The sequence below is a fragment of the Mixophyes fleayi genome, chromosome 4 (assembly GCF_038048845.1).
Source record: "Mixophyes fleayi isolate aMixFle1 chromosome 4, aMixFle1.hap1, whole genome shotgun sequence".
Lineage (NCBI taxonomy): Eukaryota > Metazoa > Chordata > Amphibia > Anura > Limnodynastidae > Mixophyes > Mixophyes fleayi.
This window is the reverse complement of record NC_134405.1, coordinates 319,368,657-319,389,036: the sequence shown is the minus strand read 5'-3', so window position 1 is coordinate 319,389,036 and position 20,380 is coordinate 319,368,657. Positions and strand designations below refer to the sequence as shown.

At 40.0% G+C, this 20,380-nt stretch overlaps 1 protein-coding gene across 1 annotated transcript; it reads right to left on the bottom strand.

Annotated features, from left to right (window-relative positions):
* Nucleotides 1-960: 960 nt before the first annotated feature.
* TTC1 (tetratricopeptide repeat domain 1) lies at nucleotides 961-8,078 on the bottom strand. The gene is made up of 7 exons (XM_075210171.1): nucleotides 7,706-8,078; nucleotides 6,226-6,286; nucleotides 5,821-5,933; nucleotides 4,020-4,056; nucleotides 3,769-3,917; nucleotides 1,398-1,452; nucleotides 961-1,310 (listed from the first exon to the last, which is right to left on the bottom strand). The coding sequence occupies exons 1-7, from the start codon at nucleotides 8,009-8,011 to the stop codon at nucleotides 1,174-1,176; spliced, it is 858 nt and encodes a 285-aa protein (XP_075066272.1). The 5' UTR covers nucleotides 8,012-8,078; the 3' UTR covers nucleotides 961-1,173.
* Between the last annotated feature and the right edge of the window lie 12,302 nt (nucleotides 8,079-20,380).

The following is a 20,380-nucleotide window of genomic DNA, read 5'->3' as shown; positions in this document are numbered from 1 at the left end:
CTAGCAGATAAAAAAACACTAGTTTTGATTATTTGTAAGCAAAACAATTCTTCTAACCCACACTCCAAAATACAGGTGTGCCCAGGGGGCTGTTGTCTGCTGTTCATATAATGAATGAGTAACAGTTAGCGGGAGTGGGCTGAGATGTGAAAACTACAATCACTGAATCCTGCTGGAGTATAAAAGATTTGCACAATGAGCTGGTAGACATGGATAATTGGGATGAGCTTCATGTAACGCAGGCCTTATTAACTAGCACAAATCACTACACTGCAGCCACCTCTATAAGAAAATCACTACGGGCTTGTGAAGATGCCGTTAAGCGTTTACGTGCGCTGTTCGGGAAGGAACACAACAGGAGTAAACTGCTCACAATATCGTACAAGAATCAGGACCATTGATCCTGGCGGGAGACTCAATGATCCAGATACCTGTGCGATACTCGGGGCAGTTTACTCATGTTGGTGTTCCTTCTCAAACAGCGCAAGTACTAAGTTTTACTAAGGGAATAACCAATAACGTTGAGGACATCACTGAGAATTGTTTGCATGGATACAAGAGACTATATGTGATGACCATTACATATCTGTAAATGTTCTTATTTACATTAACTATGCAGTGGAGAGGAAGCTATAGTGATCTGTTAGTTACCAGTTTATTGTCCTTCAAAAGGCTCGACAAGAAGCCAAAACTTGTTATGTACGTGAACAAAAAAAATATATTTTGTATAAGGCATCTCCTGCTTTAAATTCATACTTCGTGTCTGAATGCCGTCATCAGTTCCTAGTGGATTGACAGCTAACACAGCGGCTGCGTTCAACTGATGGGTTCACTTTGAAAGGAATCAAAAGATATTTCTTTTGAAGTAAATGAATACACAAGTCATTATCCCCTGATTAAAACAATACTATACACAGGCAAGGGACTGACAACACATCAAGTTAAACAACTAACATAAGCGACAGTCAAAGAACCTTTATGTAAACAAAACAAAAAAATAGATGTAGTGAGGTGGGGGAAGTTAGGAAGTAATAAATATGTTCACAAAGACGAAGGACTTGGAGGCTATATCCAATGACCATCTGTAAACTTACAGGTCACAATAAAAACTAATTGGAGCAGCAGAGCAATGTAACACAAAGTAATAATCTTATTTAATCAGTCAAATGCATATCATCTGTTGTTGTTGTTCTGGTTTTGTACAAAGTTGACAGAGTACGAGCCGGTATTGCTGTCCTGATTGACTTTAAAGTTTTCTGTCGACAGTCCAAAAGGCCTAAGAACCAAGTTTCCCAAATCCTTTAATTTACCTAGTAATAAAGAAAATAAAACAAACTTTAGTCTGCTACAAGGTTCATGGTAAAGACAACTGGTATACAGGCTATCTGTATACTTACTAATCATTTCCTCTTTCATTTTCTCATTCCTTTGTTCGATCTGTCTGGGCAAGCGCTACAGTAGAAGCAAAGAAAAAAGATTTTATATTCAATATTTATTTTTAATATAAACACCACATTCAAAACATTTTGCGAAAGTTCTTTATGGCTTAAAGGAATCCTAACCCTATATTTTTTATTTCCCTTGTATTTGTCTAATGTAACTATTAAAAGGGATGTATTTAGGTAGGATAGCCCTTCGTGTAGTCTGTATACTGTCACTAGTTACCCTGCTTGCAGAGCTGATCAATCAGTAGAGTTCCCATGGTTTGTATTCTCTTTCCTGTAATCCCTTTATGTTTTCCCACATTACTCCTGTTAATTGTAAAAGACATGGTTTAGTGCCAATGGATGTGTGACCTCAATTAGAGAGAGTTAGGATTCCAATGGGTCCTGTTTAGGTCCCGAAAAGACTAAAGATATTGAAGGGAGCAGGCCAACGGCAGACACAACCTGCAAAGTTTGTACCATTGCCTGCACAGGGGGATATTATAAACCTATGTCCAACATAAACATTCCCTGTATTAGACAGATAAAGAACATTTGATGCCACAGTTCCCTTGAATTATTTTTTTACTACAGCTTCCCTTTACCCGATTTAATGTCAGGTTATAGCAGTGTGATAACTAACTGCTACAGATCTCTAAATAGTATCCTGTGGGTGGGAGGAGAACCTTCTCCTGTAGCGATCTAAGCCTTCAGCATAGGACTATGATTATTATGCGTGTGGTCATCAGCCACTCACACTAATGAGACTTACATAGCATGATGGATGAACTACCAGAGCTCAATCAATAATGCAAATCCCTATCTCAGTGCTCCAACTACTGGAGAAGACTCAGTCCAAGCAATAATGTCCAAAGGAATAGTGTTGTCAGCTCCTTATTTCCAACATTCCACAACTCGCTGTGGGCAGCTCTAAAAACAGATAAAACGTAGGAAAAGAGCGCTCATAGTGCAGTATATTAGACACCATTCATTATAACCTGATAAAAAAGCAGCAAACGTTTTTACAATCAGATTATAATTACTGGTGTCTCATATACGACACTTTAAGCGCCCTTTACCTACATTTTATCTGAACTACCAGATCTGTCCAATTTGGTCACCCACAAGAAATTAAAGAAAGATTTGAATATTTAGCAATCCGGTCTAACAACCAAATTGTAATGTTCTCCGCCAGCTTATATTCATGAATGGTATTATACTTTAGGAGTATTTCTAAAAACTACGAGTGAGAAGAACATTGACCTCACATGCTATTTGCCCGCTACAACAGCAAGATGGTTCACAACCAGGTTAAGCCTCTGTGGGAGAAGTCCTAGAATACCCTGCCTGGCAGGACAATCTAAGGGATATATTTACTAAACGCAGTGTTCTTCCCACGCTTTATTTGCTCCGCCCGGCAAAAATACCCTGCTGCCCGGCACCAGGAAGTCACTACATACTGTGACGAGCTGACCGTCAGGCAGTGATCCTTTCCGCCGGGCACTCATGTAACCTAAAAGTCCCGCTGACTTTTGTCCGGGTGGAAGGGGTGAATATGGCAAGTCTGAGGGCATGCGGTGGGTGTCAATCACAGGTGGAGTGTCAAATTTGCATCACACGGGGGTGTCAAACCTCAGGGGAGAGGGCACCTGTATAAAAGAATGCGTGCGTTTGCCAACAGTTCATTTGCTGGTAAACCTTAAAGACAGTGCTTCCTACTTGGGGTTTTCATGTGTATAGCCAGCATGTGTGCTGTATTTGGGCACTTCAAAAATTATTGCTGTCTAAACAGCATTTGTGCAGCATCTGGGCACAGGATTTTCTACTCTAAAACAAATTAAAGCCTGTTTAAGGAATCGCATAAATCAGAGCATACTGAATAATCAGATGTTGATTTCATTAGAGGGACCAGATCCTACAGACTTTGATTATGAAAAAGCTGCAGACGACTGGGCCTCTAAGAGGAGAAGAATTAATATATAAAATGTTAATCTAGAGGTAAAATCAATATAAGGTCAGGATTTCAACATTTAATTTGTGCAAAGGTCCCCACCCGGCTACTTTTTGATGCCACCCGGCTAGTAACATTTTCTGGGGAGAACACTGAAACTGCATGTTTGAAAAATTGGTGATGTTGCCTATAGCAACCAATCAGATTCTAGCTGTCATTTTGTAGAATGTACTAAATAAATAACTAGAATCTGACTTTTTCAAACCCGCAGTTTAGTAAATAAACCCCTTATGAGTTTTAGTTCCACAACAGTCACAGGTTTTCCATCCAATTATACAGTGTATGCATGCTAATGCATTTGATAAAATATTACAGGAAGAGGATGCACTTTACCAAGCAGGCTTCTCTGGCTTTCAGACATGACACATCTCTTTCCAGAACAGATTTGTAATCTGCCAAAGCCTCATCTAGTTTATCAGTCTTCTCGTATAATTCAGCTCTCCTCAGTAGGGCGCGGATGTAGTCAGGATTTAACTCGATTGCTATAATCGGTACAAAAAGAAAAAGACATTCACTGGCTTTTGTCCAAGTCTGTTATTCCAGGATTATGAAAGTGGGGTAAATAAACAGCAGAACTAACGTACCTTTAGTGCAGTCTTTTAGTGCAAGTTCATTCTTTTCCTGTGAAACAGAGACATATAAGAAGGAGTAAAATATACCTGAAGAAATTGTTTAGACTGATTCCACCACATTAGGATGTATCAGAAAATCAAAACTAAACTAAAAGGCATGTAAGCAACTTTAGCCGCTTTCAAGTATACATACACCAGGAACAGTAAAGGGATATTTGTGTCAGTAACAATGAATTTACAGTGTTGACAAACTTGGGATAAATTTACCTCTAGGACCCCCCACCCCAGTATTTCTTCAAAGCAATTGTCACCCTATGAAAATGCTCTAAAGCGTTACTCAGTGTAACATGGACGGTTAGGGAATTTAGACTGTAAGCTCCAATGGGGCAGGGACAGATGTGAGTGAGTTCTCTGTACAGTTCTGCGGAATTAGTGGCGCTATATAAATAGATGATGATTAAAATTGTAGCATTGCTGCTTGGATGGCAACTCCATCCACTTCTTATGGTATAAAGACTGCTCAACCCCCGGGACACTCCTGCAGCCAGGAGCAGATATGCACTGTGTGCACACAGCATGGGAGGTCAATGTGTGCAGTCCTCTTCTATAGTGCTCAATATGTCCCTCTACTCAGACCTACTAAAAATGTATGTATGTATGTATGCAGTCCTCAACACACACCTGATCCAGGTGACTACCTGTAGCGGGTAACAACGGTCCCCAAAAATGCCAAAAGGGGAGTGAATGGGTAGAAGGGGTTTGAAAATGTGCAACCCCTTTAAGCCATTTCCCTTTATCTCTAATTTCTAAACTGCCCTCTGAACTCCAAGGCAGGAATTAATGTGAAATTAGTGCCTACTTCTTTTATAACCATATACTATCCAAATGCTTAATTAATATATCAGATATCAGTGTTGCGTTATGGGGTTAAAACAATTCTACTTTAAAACTACAGTGTTCTTCAAACAACATCCTTTTAGTTACATTGCACCAAATTTTTTTTTTTTTTTTTTTTTTTTTTTTTAAATCAAAATGAATAGGCTTCAATTTCACAGAACAAAGCAGTGTTGTCATAGGCATTTGTCAAAAAACAAACAGGTATACACCAGTGACTTTCAGCAGCAGTACAATGATTTTAAAAGAGAAGTAAATAAAAAATGTTATATTTAAAAGGCTATGCAACGCATATTTAATTTACAAAATGCACAAATGTAACGGAGTTAGGTTTTTATTGGGAAATCCTTTTTTATCATAATGTAGGACATTTATGCTGTAACTAAAAGCAACACATCAGACTGCAGCTGTTATTCTTTTCGTACAGCTTAGAAAATCAATGTCTAGTTCGTTGCTGTCACAGCATCTTTTTTTCTGTTGACTAGTTTTCATATCAGTCTCTGATTGTTTAGCAGCTTGTTATAGTTTACAAATGCCAATACACTGGGCCAAACTAAGCTCTGATGTCAGTACTTAATGATTAAATGGACATCACTGCCAAGCATGAGACAGTACCCTCTAATACAAAATTGTATTACTTTCTAAAACCAGTTACACACTGGCATTAGAAAGCATGTTTCTACTAGACTTTTTAATGCCAACAAAAGAATGCACATAGGGATGGAAGGTATAGGTCTTTTAGATGTTGCATGCTCAATTTTAAGTGAGTGCACGCAGATCAATGACCAATTACACACAGCATGTCAAACGCGATCGGTGTCCCTGGTGTTTTCTTATTGCAGTAGGGTATCCGGCATAAATCTGAATCTCAAAATCATTACACAGATGGTGACTCAGTTCAGGTTCACTAACATTTTACCTGACTTAGTCTGGCAGCTGCTCTGTTGGAAAATAGAATCGATCGTTCTTTCTGGTAAACAGCTGGACATGTGAGAAGTGCTCGAGAATAGACGTCTTCAGCTTCGACATAATCTGAGCAGTGGCACAAAAGAAAACGCTTGGCAAATAAAAATTTTGATGACTACAATACTCACTTAAACACAGTTTGTACTCTAAGAACACAACAGAATATATTAAAAGTGTGATGTGCAATATGTTATTATAAAATGGCAAAATCATAGGAAGAGTATGAAGGAAGAACAACAAATAAATGCACCTCTTTTGAAATGTTCCTAAAATATTACATATTAGTGAATGAAAGACTAAACCACAGCCGAAAAGGAACTGTTTTGCAACTTTTTCAGTAAAGTAGAACTATGCTCACCTCCTTTTTTAAAGAGTTGGTTTCCTTCTTCTTTTAAACGAGTGCTCTCAATTCTCCTGTCCTTTAAGAAAACAGTGGATATAATTGCCTTACACAGCCTCTCACCAACTCCCTATCGCTAACACCCATCTAATCAGATTTACCCAATTAGGTTTTTCGAAATCCCATAGTGCTATAGCTGGAACTAGTGCAGAATGGAAAAACAATGTAAAAGGTCCATATTGGGACATTACTTTACTCCGTGCAGCACTTCAGTGGGTTACCAGTTTAAGCCCAGTGATTATGTGGTAATCACCAACGTGCCAATTGCAAGCATGGGGGAAAACAGGTTTCAGTGTTGCAGGACTGGGCTGTAGAGTTAAACAATATAGACAATACAGAAGTAAATGTGGCACCAGTGACAACACACAGCTACTGTCTGGTAGTTTTAATTCCTGCAGGCTCTACATTAATAAAAGAACGTTGGTTGTCCCAAAATGCGCACCCTCAGTATGGCAACTCAGTATGGCAACCAAAATTCCCTCCATAAACTAAGAACTACAGACCCGCCAACTGTATTTTCACTGCATGGAATCCTCCAACTTTCTGTAAACAGCTAGCATCAGGAATATAAGGAAGGTACACCAATATGACTGTTTCCTTTTCCACACCTGTCACATCACCTCTCCGGTCACCCATTTCGTCCCCACTCATGGGCAGTTTGGTGGGGGGCGGGAGACAGGACAGTGTTTTTTTTGTTTTTCTCTAAAAATAATATGAAATGTAATGTGGCATATGCTTTGTGCCTTGCAAATAGGTTTTGCAACTATATAAATAAAAGGTGATGATAAATAGGAAGCTGCTCCAGCATTCACTATGTAGGGCATCCTTCTGTTCAGGGTCCCATTTTGTCTAAAAACATTTTTGTCTCTACACCTATCATTTAGGGGGGCAGCACAGTGGGCTAGTGGTTAGCACTTCTGCCTCACAGCACTGGGGTCATGAGTTCAATTCCCAACCATGGCCTTATCTCTGTGTGGAGTTTGTATGTTCTCCCTGTGTTTGCGTGGGTGTCCTCCGGGTGCTCTGGTTTCCTCCCACACTCCAAAAACATACTGGTAGGTTAATGGCTGCTATCAAAATTGACCCTAGTCTCTCTAACTCTGTGTGTATGTTAGGGGATTTAGACTGTACGCTCCTATTGGGCAGGGACTGATGTAAATGAGTTTTCTGTACAGCGCTGCGGAATTAGTGGCGCTATATAAATAGATGATGATGATGATTTAGGGACAACCTTTTGTCCCTTCATATCGCTTATTCAACCCAACACATCTCCTGACAACCCCTAACGCTCCCATGATATCACTTATTCACCCCAGCACCTCTCTGACACCCACCGTTCCCTGTGCCCCTGACAGTAAGTCAGCCTATGACGCCCCAGGGTCACCCTCCCCATATTATGTACCATCAGTCACCGAGCTCTTCTCTTCCCCCAATTCACCTCTCTCTCTTCTGCGCTCAGATCTTTCTCCATCTCCAGCAGCGCATCCTCATCCAACTCCACTTCTTCTTTGTCCTCCTCCGCCGCTGCTGCAGCCTCCCCGGCACACACAGGGGCCCCGTCATCTACCTCAGTCCCATTGGTGTCCTGAGCCCCCGTCTGGTCCTGTACAGCGGCCGCCTGCTCCGAGACTCCCGCAGGCTCCGAGACTCCCGCAGGCTCCTCCACGCAGTCACAGAAGTCCTCTTCTTCCTCTGCCTCCTCCTTCTGTGCCGCCCCGGCCCGCTCAGGCTCCAGCGCTTCCATGTCTCTCGGCTGCTACAGTGTCACTGTGGGCAAATGCCCCACTTCCGGAACCCACCGTGCGTCACTAAATGATGACGTCATTATCTTCAATCCTATTGGTCGGTAACGTTCTGCTTCGCAGCTATTGGTTGCTTGTTATCCCCTTTGCTTCAATAAACTTTATTACCAATTGTAAAAAACGCACAATAGGTACAACCTTTTGTTTGTATTGCATGAGGCTCCCAGAAAAGAGGAGCACAGGCTTTATTGACAGAGGGAGGCTCAGTAATACTAATCAGGCAAGGTGGGGTCTTTCTAAATCAGACTCTGGAATAATTTAAAAAATTTACTTTTGGTATTGAAATACATATGATTTTACTTGGAGTATAGTGGTAAAAGCATACTTGCCAACTCTCCCTGAATGTCAGGGAGACTCCCTGAAATAGGGGTGATCTCCCTCACTCCCTGAAGAGTCTGGCATTCTCCCTGCTGCTGAGCCAGTACAAGATGTGGTTGGCTTCGCCATCTGTGGCATGATGACACAGTTCAGAAATTGTGTCCTATGTCCATGAATTGATGGCTATGGAGGTGGCCATTTTCATGGAGACCAAGGGCTAGATTTACTAAGCTGCGGGTTTGAAAAAGTGGGGATTTTTTAGAAGGTACTAAATAAATGAACGTTAGAATCTGATTGGTTGCTATAGGCAACATCCCCACTTTTTCAAACCCGCAGCTTAGTGAATCTAGCCCCAAGACTTAATCAATGAAAAAGACACTTCAGTCTCTAGAGATTCATTAGCTGCTTTTCTTTAACGCATAGTTGCCTACTCTTCCGGAATGTCCGGGAGACTTCTGCACTCCTGAGAGACCTCCCGGGAGAGCAGGGCAACCTCCCCGTTCTAGCCCCCACAATAGATAAGTGGGGCGAGGGGGGGGATTGGGGGGTTTAATGATGCAAATATTGCGTCATCTTAGCCCCGTCCCCTGCTGTAATTGCCCAAAATTGTGACGATCATTTAGGGGGCGGGGCCAAAATGATGTGATTAATCAAGCCCCGCCCCCGCAGTGTCACCTCCCTCGGGATCTCCCTGAAGCCAACGAGGAAAAGTTGGCAAGTATGGGTAAAAGGAGTGAAAATAGAAAGACAATTATCTTAACGATGGCTGTGTCATTTATTTTCAAACATTACACAATGGAATATAGTTATATTCCATTGGATAATATTGCTGAAAAGTAGCCCTAAATGCATCATGCAACTTCAACTTATAGGACCTCATTTAGAGTCGGACGCAAAGTCCGTTTTAGGCGCATCCCAAAAATAATCACTGTCACGCATATCATCCTGCATCTTGGACGCAATTAACACTTGCGACAGCTTGCGGTTCACTACGAGAGAATGGGCAGAACGCGGAATTGTGAAGGCGTGACCATGTAAATAAATCCTAGTCGCAGTGAGGCGTAGACGCAACACACGTTAGAAAAGGGCTAAAGCTGTGCGGCAGGAATTAGGTGGTGCAAGAGGTTAGCTATCTGCAGGAACTGTTCGCAGCTCGGTAGGGTATTACGAGTGGGACGCAACTGGTGTTGCTTGCCACTGGTAATACCCTACCAAGCTGCGGCACACTCCCACTTCTACACTTCTTAAACGGACTTTGCGTCCGACTCTAAATGAGGTCCATAATGTTTATAAAGATACTTAATATCTGTACTTTGGTTAATATGTGTACCTGCTCCTATCATTTTGACATGAAAAATCGGGACACAACAGGACATGGAGTTTGCTCAAATGAAACAATCCACCCCATACTTCCTTTTAGGTGACAATTGAAGTAAAACAGTCATAAGAAGCAATCCCCACTGATCCTATTTATTCTGGGGCATTATGAATCTGAATTATATGAAAATAAACAGTGAGTGATTTAAAGATTTTAATTACAGGTTTTGTCTATATAGGCCATCAGAGTACATGCTTATGGCTCTCTATTTTTAATTTATACTTATATTTATTAAAGATTTTTGGCTTCCCATTATAGCGTGTGTTAATATGCTCTCTAAACGCATAATGACAAGGTAACACATGCTCTACCAATAGAGCACTGTGTGGATAGCTGATCTGGATCTTACAAGGAATAATTTGAACTGGAGTCCCTGTGTTTTGCAGATATTGCACTTATACAGTGATCTATTCAGAATATGCTGTCTGGGGATCTGATGTCTGAGAACTAGTTCCAGGCTGATGCATAGCTGGTGCTTAGTGAGGGTAGAGCACACGCCACTGTAACATATATATACGTTGTGAGGTTACTAACACATGAATATTTTTTTGGGACACACGGTCCTAATATCAGAATGTATAATGTTTGATTTAAACATATAAAAACTTACACATACAGATTAAAAAAGTACTATATTTTTGCTTATAAAAATGAGGAGATTCTGACATCTGTCAGTACTTGTAAAACTTACAATAACTGGCACTAACACCAGATAATCAGTAACAAACAAGGAGTAAGAGGTTCTGAGCTGAGTATTATCCTATTCCTCCTAACATGGCTCATTTCAACCAGCATGCATTGCTCTAAAGCCATTTTCCATCACTTATTTTCCATTTGTATTAACCTAGGCTTAGTTAAGTAACTTACATGGAAAAAACACTTGGGGGTAAATTTATCAAGCTGCGAGTTTCTGGTGGGTTTGAAAAGTGGAGATGTTGGCTATAGCGTTAGCAACCAATCAGATTCTAGTTATGTATTTAGTACATTTTACAAAATGACACACAGAAGCTGATTGGTTGCTATAGGCAACATCTCCACTTTTCAAACCTGCCAGAAACTCGCAGTTTGATCAATTTACTCGTTGGAATCTATATCTGGACCTCTCTACCCACTATTACCAGCCCATAGTGGATATAATTGGGCTTAAAGCGAGAAGTGTGAATTGGACTATCCTGAAACGGCACTCACCAATGGGGATGTGCTATTCTCCTTAGTAAATATGTGCAAAGGCATACTATCAAAAAGAGAAGTAAATGAAAAAAAAAATCCATAAAATCAATTAACTTTATTAGTATTCATTTAAAATACCCTATTGGCTAAAAAAAACTATTAAAAAGTATAGTGTTTTAAGTGTATATGTATATTAAAACGTAATAGGGTGTCTAATATATAATGCCCCAACATGTATCTAGGATTTTTCACATAGAGGTGACTTTTTATTCACTTTGGCAGGATGGTACCTGATCAACAATCTGTCAAAGAGTCTATAGTGACATATATTGTATAAATATAAACACTGAATCATATAAGGCACTGTCATCATTCTGTAGTCCTTTTCTTAGTGATGTTTACAATGCTCACAATGGATAATTAATTTGAAGCATCCTGATTCATATATCTAAAGTAATTATATAATTCACTATGCTATTCATAACAGGTGCATATGCTATGCTAATATTGTAAAGTATGTATACATGAGAGAGTGCTATTTTGTTCTCTTCTTTTTTGCTCTCTTCTCAGAGGAACCAAAATGATCGTCAGTAAATTACTTTATCGCAGAGGAAATTATTATGTATCATTGTTTTCAATGTCTTAGGAATGTGTTTCCAAGTTGTTATAGTTTCACTCTTTGCTTGAATTGTGGCATTAAAGTAACACACTGTGAATAAAATATGTTCTTTCATTTGATACATTTATTGTTAACTGGATTTAGTTATCACAGAAAAGCGTAACGTGATTAACTGTTCCTGTACAGCTGGAAGCAGTGTTCATTGTGTCATACAGTGTACTTGTTATCAAGCGTCTAAAGAACTCTTATTTTATACTTATCAATTCTGTAACTGGCCAATTGTCTTCAGCCTAAGGGCTAGATTTACTAAACTGCGGGTTTGAAAACGTGGAGTTGTTGCCTATAGCAACCAATCAGATTTTAGCTGTCATTTATTTAGCACATTCTACAAGATGACAGCTAGAATTTGATTGGTTGCTATAGGCAACATCTCCACTTTTTCAAACATGCAGTTTAGTAAATATACCCCTAAGAGTTTCAGCCGTAATTATAATTCACTGATTACAATTATTTATGCACCAAAAGTCTCTTTGTATGGCTAGTGCTAAAGTTTTTGTGCATAAATAAGATATATAACTTTCTCACTGATAGCAAAACATCGGCCATCCTCTCAGACTCAGTGAAACAGTGTTATATATTATCTGCAATTATTTAGGAGCTATAAAGTACAGATGACACCTTTATTATAATTTGAAGAGCGACACATGATATGTGGAAGCTATAATCATGATTATAATAGCCTGGACTTAATGAAGGACTGAATGCTGTAGGACTCCAAACTAATTTGTTAAGGGTCTTAGTTGCTTGTTAACAAGTACACTGTATGTTATGTGTCCGTGTTGTTACACTTTCTGTGATAAGCAAACTTGTTTAGCAATAAATGTATCAAATTGAGGAACATCTTTTACTCATATATAGTATGCTATTTAATTCACAGTTTAAACAAAGAGTGACTCAAATGAAACTCGATAACCACTGTGAAATACACTCATAGTCCAAACAATGACATATAATAATATCCTTTCTAATAAAGTAGAGTACACACACACACTCACACACACACGCACACCGATCAGCCACAACATTAAAACCACCGGCTTAACATTGTTTAGGTCCCACTCGTCCTGCCAAAACAGCTCAGCATGATTAAAATTATATTAGTCTATATAAATCATGTGTTGATTAATAATTACCAAAAGGTTTTGTATTGCTTTAATACTGTATATATATATATATATATATATATATATATATATATATATATATATACATATACAGGGGACTGCACTTTTCCCGTCCAGCCCCCCTTCTCTGGAACGACCTCCCTCGTTCCATCCGTCTCTCTCCTACTCTGTGCTCCTTCAAACGTGCACTCAAAACTCACCTCTTTCTCAAAGCCTACCAACCATCTACTTAACCCCCATCTCCTCCCTTTAGCTCGTCCTCCCTTCTTTCCTCTTGCCTCAACTGGCTCCTCTTGTGCCTGGTCTGTTTACCCTCCCTTAGGATGTAAGCTCGTATGAGCAGGGCCCCCTCCCCTCCTGTCTCCATACCTGTTCTTCCGCTCCGTCTTTACTGCATATGACTGGCCGGAGTTTATGAAGTATTGGTACTTTTTGTTCAATGTTCTGTATGGTTTCACCCTGTATAGTCTACTGATAGTACTGTGTGTGGCGCTGCGGATACCTTGTGGCGCCTAACAAATAAATGATAATAATAATATATCTTCATCCATATTTCCCATATGTAGGTTTCTTGCCACTCCAAATCCCTGATCAACTACTACAAATATTTTGAATCCCTTAAATGTAAGGGTCTATCACTGACAACAGGTGATAAAAATATTTATTTTGATAGCCACAAATAAGCTGGATTGTATTATACTGTATATGTTATATTACTATTTAGTGTTTAGAGCATTTTTTGTATTATACATATCTTACAGCTATTTAGTGCATTTTTGTATTATATAAATAATGCAATTTTTTTTTTATTGCTATAAGTCTTCCGGGTGATCCACTAGAATTTTGTGTATCTTAGGTAGTACATAAAATATTGGTGTTATGGGTGTAGCTACAGTAAAATACTCATATTTATGTTCTGTAAGTATTCCTTCTGACAAACCACGTTTAAGTATTACATCAAGTTAGATTTCTATAGTAATGTGGGATACTTCTCTAGACACTGATAAATCTCTGTATTGCTAAGTTGTCTATTAATTTCAAACAAGTAGGCTTGTTTATCCATAACAACCAAACTGGCTCCCTTATCCGCATTTCTTAATACTAGATGTTCCATTTATAAGCCTGGTATTCACTTTCACTAAAATCATATGGTATGGTCTTATTTGCTAATTAATGTAATTCTTGTACTGCTTTATGACGTTTCTGTCTATATCCTTAGCGAAACTGATTTATGTTGTCTACATTTTTCTTCTCTTGTATAGTACTTTTTTCTCACAAACTATTTTGATGTGTAATACTAGTATGATCTTTAAAGTGTAATGTAGATTCAATATCCAATGTATCCATATAAACATTTGATACTATCCCCGAGCTTTTAAGTTGGGCACCCACTACAGAAAATTACTGCAGATGCAATTTCAATTTTACCAACGACTGAAAGTCCCGATGAGCATCCAGCTTCATGTGTACACACTATACACGATTTACCTTCAGATCTGTGCTATTCATCTATCATAACCATCTGCTGAAAATATTGTGATTGCACACTCAACGGAGATCTGCCTACACTGCTGGTCGTGAGTGCCTACAACCTTCCACATTTGTCTGACATCGTTCCACCCACCGTTGTTTATTAAACACAATCAAACGATACAACGTACTTTGATACGATAATAAATTTTCGTGGGAGCGTACACACTAATGCGGTATCTGACCAAATGGTTGGTTTTTGGGTGATCTGGAAGATAATTGCAATGAAATGATTGTAGTGTGTTCCCAGCTTTAGTCCTTAATTTTCTGGTGATTCTATTTATTTCTATGATAATATTAAAGATATTAGCGCATGTGGTAGGTGCAAAATTAGATTAGAACTTAAAATGAGTCTCAGATAAGACGGTATGTGATAGATTAACAGCACTAGATTTACCTAATACAGTATCAGTTATCACACTTTGCTTTGTCTTGTAGTTGTTTGGTGGAACTGCAGGTACTGTGTATCCAATATATTTACTGTGCCTGTAGTTGAACAGTGCAAACTCTGACTTTGGTCCTCTAAATCGGAATCCTTCTTTTCCACTCAAAAAGAAGACAACATATAATGTGACAAATCATTATCTTCATCCTATGACTCCGCATCTGTATTGTTTTCATATCATCACTTATTCAATGTTAATTTTAGAGGTGTAAGTTGGTTTCTATCAAAAGTTTGGGTAAAATATCATTATTGTCATAGGGCACCATGGTGGCTCAGTGGTTAGCACTTCTGTCTCACAGCACTGGGGTCATAAGTTCATAAGTTTGTATGTCTTCCCCGTGTGGGTTTCCTACCGGTGCTCCGGTTTCCTCCCACACTCCAAAAACATAGTAGGTTAATTGGCTGCTATTAAATTGACCCTAGTCTCTCTCAGTGTGTGCATGTTATGGAATTTAGACTATAAGCTCCAATGGGGCAGGGACTAATGTGAGTGAGTTCTCTGTACAGCGCTGCGGAATTAGTGGCGCTATATAAATAGCTGATGATGACAATGATAGTCCTGCTTATCTCTTTGAAAATTGTTCATGTTTATTTAAATAATCAGTTCCTTCTCAGAGCTTTGATTTAATAAGACTCATCTTATTTTTTTAAATCAACATCATCCTTACGTTTTATTTACTTTTGCTATAAATTCTGTTCTACAGTAATGTCAATTTCTCCAATACCTGGAAGCACAGTTTCATATCAGTTGCTGTTTCACAAAACATTTACCTCCGATGTATTTACAATTGTACCTCCAATTCTCTAAGCTCCAACACTTACCAATCGCATTGTTTTATTGCAGCGGAAATTCCCTCCCTCGCACAGTAAGACTTTCCTCTAGTCTTCAAACCTTTAAGCGTTCACTGAAAACCCACCTCTTCAGGCAAGGTTATGATATTCCTCAACCATCATCTTAATTTCCCTAGATTACCCTATTACCATCCTCTACACAGCTAACGCAAGACAACAACCTTCTGACCAACATTGCAACACACATAGCCCACTCAATACTTTTACATTTGCAGTCTGGCTGGTCCATTGTGCAATATGATGTAGCACATGCCCTTGTGTTTTTAACTCCCATTGTCCTATAGATTGTAAGCTTTCGAGCAGGGTTCTCTTACCTCTCTGTCTGTATGTATTTCCCAGTATTGTCTTATTAATGTTTGTTCCCAATTGTAAAGCGCTACGGAATTTGCTGGCGCTATATAAATAAATGTTGATGATGATGATGAATGATAGAGAAGTTATTTGTGGAATGTAAGACCTTTACAGAGACTGGCACAGATGAACACACACGACAACGTGTCAATGAACAGGGGACACAAAGTCGATCCACTCACGCTCCTAGCTTCCCTCATAAAACCATTGCCAAGAACAAGATATGATTCAAAAATTGGTATGTTTATTGAAAAACCACATATGTGACATACACTGACACAAGGGGAGGTCCAACATGTTTTGTGCACTCCACTTTCTTTAAAACCACAGTAATTACAAACATGATAGTGGCAGTGGAAAACACACTGAAGTAGAGTAGAATATTCAGCTAGACAATGTTCTGTGGGAAAAGAGGCGTGGCTAGTGCATGGGGTGGGGCATAAGGCACACTAGTGCTACTCAAGCGTTTTTCTGAGTGTGTGACTTTTGATCAATTGTTTTTAACCCCTTATTTGGAAGCACAAATTAGAACTAAGGTAAACAGGTGCAGATTTATTTGCTTATTAGTGTTCAGATTTTTATTTTTTTTACCATTCATTCTTTACTAGCTGGGTACCATGTGGTTTTCATTGAACTCTCTTATTATTTTGATTCAGCCAACGGAAAATATGTGACATTTCCTAGAAGTCATTACACTGGAAGGTCAGAAAATCATTATTGCATTTTGCCGTTTGTCTACCTTGCACATATAAAGGTGCACATCCACATTCAGCTCAAGGGAAAATGCTCTGCACCACCTAGTGAGGGTTTACTGGTCAAATTAAACAGTACAAAATTAAGTTAATATTCCTGCCTGTTATTACTTTAGAGCCACCACTTTCATCAGTTTCAACTTGTATTTCCCCCTCCCCCCTAAAATACTGCCTCATTTATGGTTTAACAATCGTGATAGTGAGGGGAATTTGTGGCTGGCACAGCTATCTGTTTATCTCCGTTCTCCCTATCTCATCTGCGTAAAATGATTTCTGTGTTTTATTTGGTTTATGCTGTAGCAAAATGTGAACATTCTGATAGAAAATGAACAGATTGATAAATGTTATATTGTGTTAGTAGCTACATCCCAACATTTTCACTGTCCAAATCATATTGGGGCAAATTTTAAACTTCCTCATCCTCCCCTAAAAAAAAACCCCCACTTTATTGTCGCACACAACAGTGGCTGCTGCGAGCAGGGCCATCTTAACAACATTATGGGCCCCCGGGCAAAGCAGTGCAACGGGGCCCCTAGATATAGATATAGATATATAGATATATACAGATACAGATATAGATATAGATATATACAGCTAGAGATAGATAGATGTACTTGCTCAGTGACCCTTGAAGGTTTTTTTTGCAGGTTTTTTTCTTTTGCAGGATTATTTATTCTCATTAACAGCCGTCCCTATGGGGCCCCCTTGCCCGTGGGGCCCTTAGGGCAGCTGCCCATCGTGCCCAATGGAAAAGATGGCCCTGGCTGCGAGTGGCAGACGTGTCACCCATGAGACACAACAGTTGGAGCAAAAGTCCTGGGGCCTGATTAAGGAAAGTAAGGTAAAAAAAAAAGTACGTTATTGGCTATTTTTTCATGTAGCACACAAATACTTGATAGCTTTATTTTTACACTGGATTTTAAAGTTGATCTAGGACATGTCCTACCCCAACTATAGATCTGCCATCATATTTTAAATTTACCTCCCCCTCCAATGCAACATGGTTTTGCATAACAAGGTGCAAAGTTACTCATTTTTTTTGCTTTACTTTCTTTAATGAATCAGGCCCCTGGAAGTGGGGACGGCAGTACAGTCCCTTAGAATCAGGACTATTGCACAAAGTACAGTGTATTAAGGCAAGAAAAGAAGGATCATAAACCTGATGACATATGCAATTTAAGAAACACATCTGCACAGTTTGCATAAGTTGCTATGGTAATCACACATCAAGTGAAAACACAGGGCATTAAAAGGATGAGGGTGGTGCCATTTACCTGCAGTGTGCCTATTAGCCTCCAGGAAAATACTCTGTGCAATAATTTGGTGTGTGTGTGTGTTAGAGCATTTAGCATAGTTGCCCACTCTCCCGGAATGTCCGGGAGACTCCCAAATTTCTGGGAGTCCTCTCAGAAGAGCAGGACAACCTCCTGCATCCTACCCACTTTGTTAGGGAAGTGGTTGGGAGCGGGGCTTACCATAGTGATTCACTGGGTCCTGGGGGGCGTAGCACTGTGGATCATGTCGTCCTGGACCCGCCCCCCCCTGCTGCAATAGGCTGAAAATGTTGATGGGCAGCTGAGGGGGTGGGGCCTGTCTCCCCCAGAGGGGAGATCTCAAAAGTTGCCCACTATGGCATTTAGACAGTAAACTCCCTGGGTCAGGGACTTAATTAATTCTATGCTACTGCAACTGAGTGAGCACAACATGGCTGCAAAGTATGTAAAGTGCTCTGAGCCCTATGGGACTTATTATAAATAATACAATTATTATTTAATTTTTGGTCACCTCACCTTAGCTAATTTTAACATGTCAATTATTCTGCTAAACTACTGCTCACTGAAACCTCAAACATGTATCAAATAAATCATAAGTAAGGGGGCATCAGGACTGTCTTTATGGCTGTATTACATTTATATACTTTAATATTTGTATTACGTTTGTATTTATGTGGATAGTTTTTATAGATCCAGTGCAACCCTGGAACAACAGAAAGAAATATAGTGTAAGTCCGTAACTAGTAATATAAAAATATATATGATCTGTGCAGAAATCCACTGTCCTTTTTAAGTGAGGTGAACAATGAAGTAATAAACCTCTGATTTTCCTTGTGAATTTTTCAGGTGCAGAAAATACGTCATTATTATCGGATTTACTAGTCACTGATTTACACTATATATTTGTTTCTGTTTATCCTGGGTTGCGCTGGATCTATGGAAAATGTTTAAGCGGGAAGTCACTGTGGGAGCGTCTCTTGGACCTATGGCAGCACCCAGGGCCTTAACAAGAGCATCGTGGGCGGTGCAATCGCCCAGGGCACAAGACCGTGGGGGTACATCTGTATTAATGCAGCACCATATCACAACGCTTTTAGTGCAGAGGAGACAGGCCGCCAGGAAGACGTTAAAGAAGAAGCAGCAGCAGAGAAGCGGACAAGAAGAGAAAAGGAGAGGGAAAGGGAGTGAGAATTCTTCATAGAAAACGGAGGTCTGCAGAAAATGGGAGAAGGGGCTGCAGAGAATGGGGATGGAGGAGAGATGGCTACGGAGAGCAGTGGGGAGAGGGAGAGGTGGCTGTAGAGAATGGGGGGGAGTGGGAGAGGTGGCTGTAGAGAATGGGGGGGTTGCAGAAAACGGGGAGGAGCGGTGGCTGCAAAGAACAGGGGGGAGAAGGAGAAGTTGCTGTAGAGAGTGGGGGGTGTTTGCCGAGAACAGGGGAGGGGGAGCGATGGCTGTAGAGAGCAGTGGGGAGAGGGAGAGGTGACTGTAGAGAAAGGGTGGGAGAAGGCTTTAGAGAATGGGGGGGAGGGGGGTGGCTGGAGAGAATGGGAGAAATATGGATGGAGAGAACAGGGGGAAAGATGGAGAGAGGAGGGGTTTGGCTAGAGAGAACTAGGAGGACGATTCAGGGGTCTGGGGGTTGTAGAGAAAGGGGATTTACTTTGTGGTACATAAATATATGGTACATAAATAATACTACAAAACATTTGTGGCCATTGTATTATTTGGTGGCAGTGGACATTTAGAAGCGGCGGTATGTATAATGTAACGGGAATGTAAGTGAATGGAATTTGATAGTTATACAATGAAGGCAGTAGGAGAAGTGGTGGTATGGCATTCCCCCATATACATCCCCACCTCGACCACTGAATATAATTAGAAAAAAATGAATCAGTATTCAAAAGGTGGTGATGTCTTCATCAGCAATTATAGTCTCAATAAAACGTGGGAGAACTTTGTAGGCTATTAATTTGTGGGCTGGTGGGGTAATTGGAGTATTCTCTATTACTTACGGGCAGCACGGTGGTGTAGTGGTTAGCACTTCTGCCTTACAGCACTGGGGTCATGAGTTCATTTCCCAACCATGGTCTTATCTGTGAGGAGTTTGTATGTTCTCCCTGTGTTTGCGTGGGTTTCCTCCGGGTGCTCCGGTTTCCTCCCACACTCCAAAAACATACTGGTAGGTTATTAACTGCTAACAAAATTGACCCTATTCTGTCTGTGTGTGTGTGTGTGTTATGAAATTTAGACTGTAAGCCCCAATGGGGGAGGGATTGATGTGAGTTCTCTGTACAGCGCGGCGGAATTAGTGGCGCTATATAAATAAATGGTGATGATGATGATACTCAGGCTCTAAAATATCTAGTTATGGCTCTGGTAGCAGCACAGAAACCGCATCCATAAAACTGAAGGAGGACATTTTACACAATCCCACG

What these genes read in the sequence shown, in the direction of transcription:
- TTC1 (XM_075210171.1), bottom strand. Translation starts at nt 8,011, where the DNA reads ATGGAAGCGCTGGAGCCTGAGCGGGCCGGGGCGGCACAGAAGGAGGAG. An exon ending in ACTAAAAGACTGCACTAAAG is followed by an intron (nt 3,918 to 4,019) that starts GTACGTTAGTTC and finishes TACCGATTATAG; the next exon opens with CAATCGAGTTAAATCCTGAC. An exon ending in AAGCCAGAGAAGCCTGCTTG is followed by an intron (nt 1,453 to 3,768) that starts GTAAAGTGCATC and finishes CTTCTACTGTAG; the next exon opens with CGCTTGCCCAGACAGATCGA.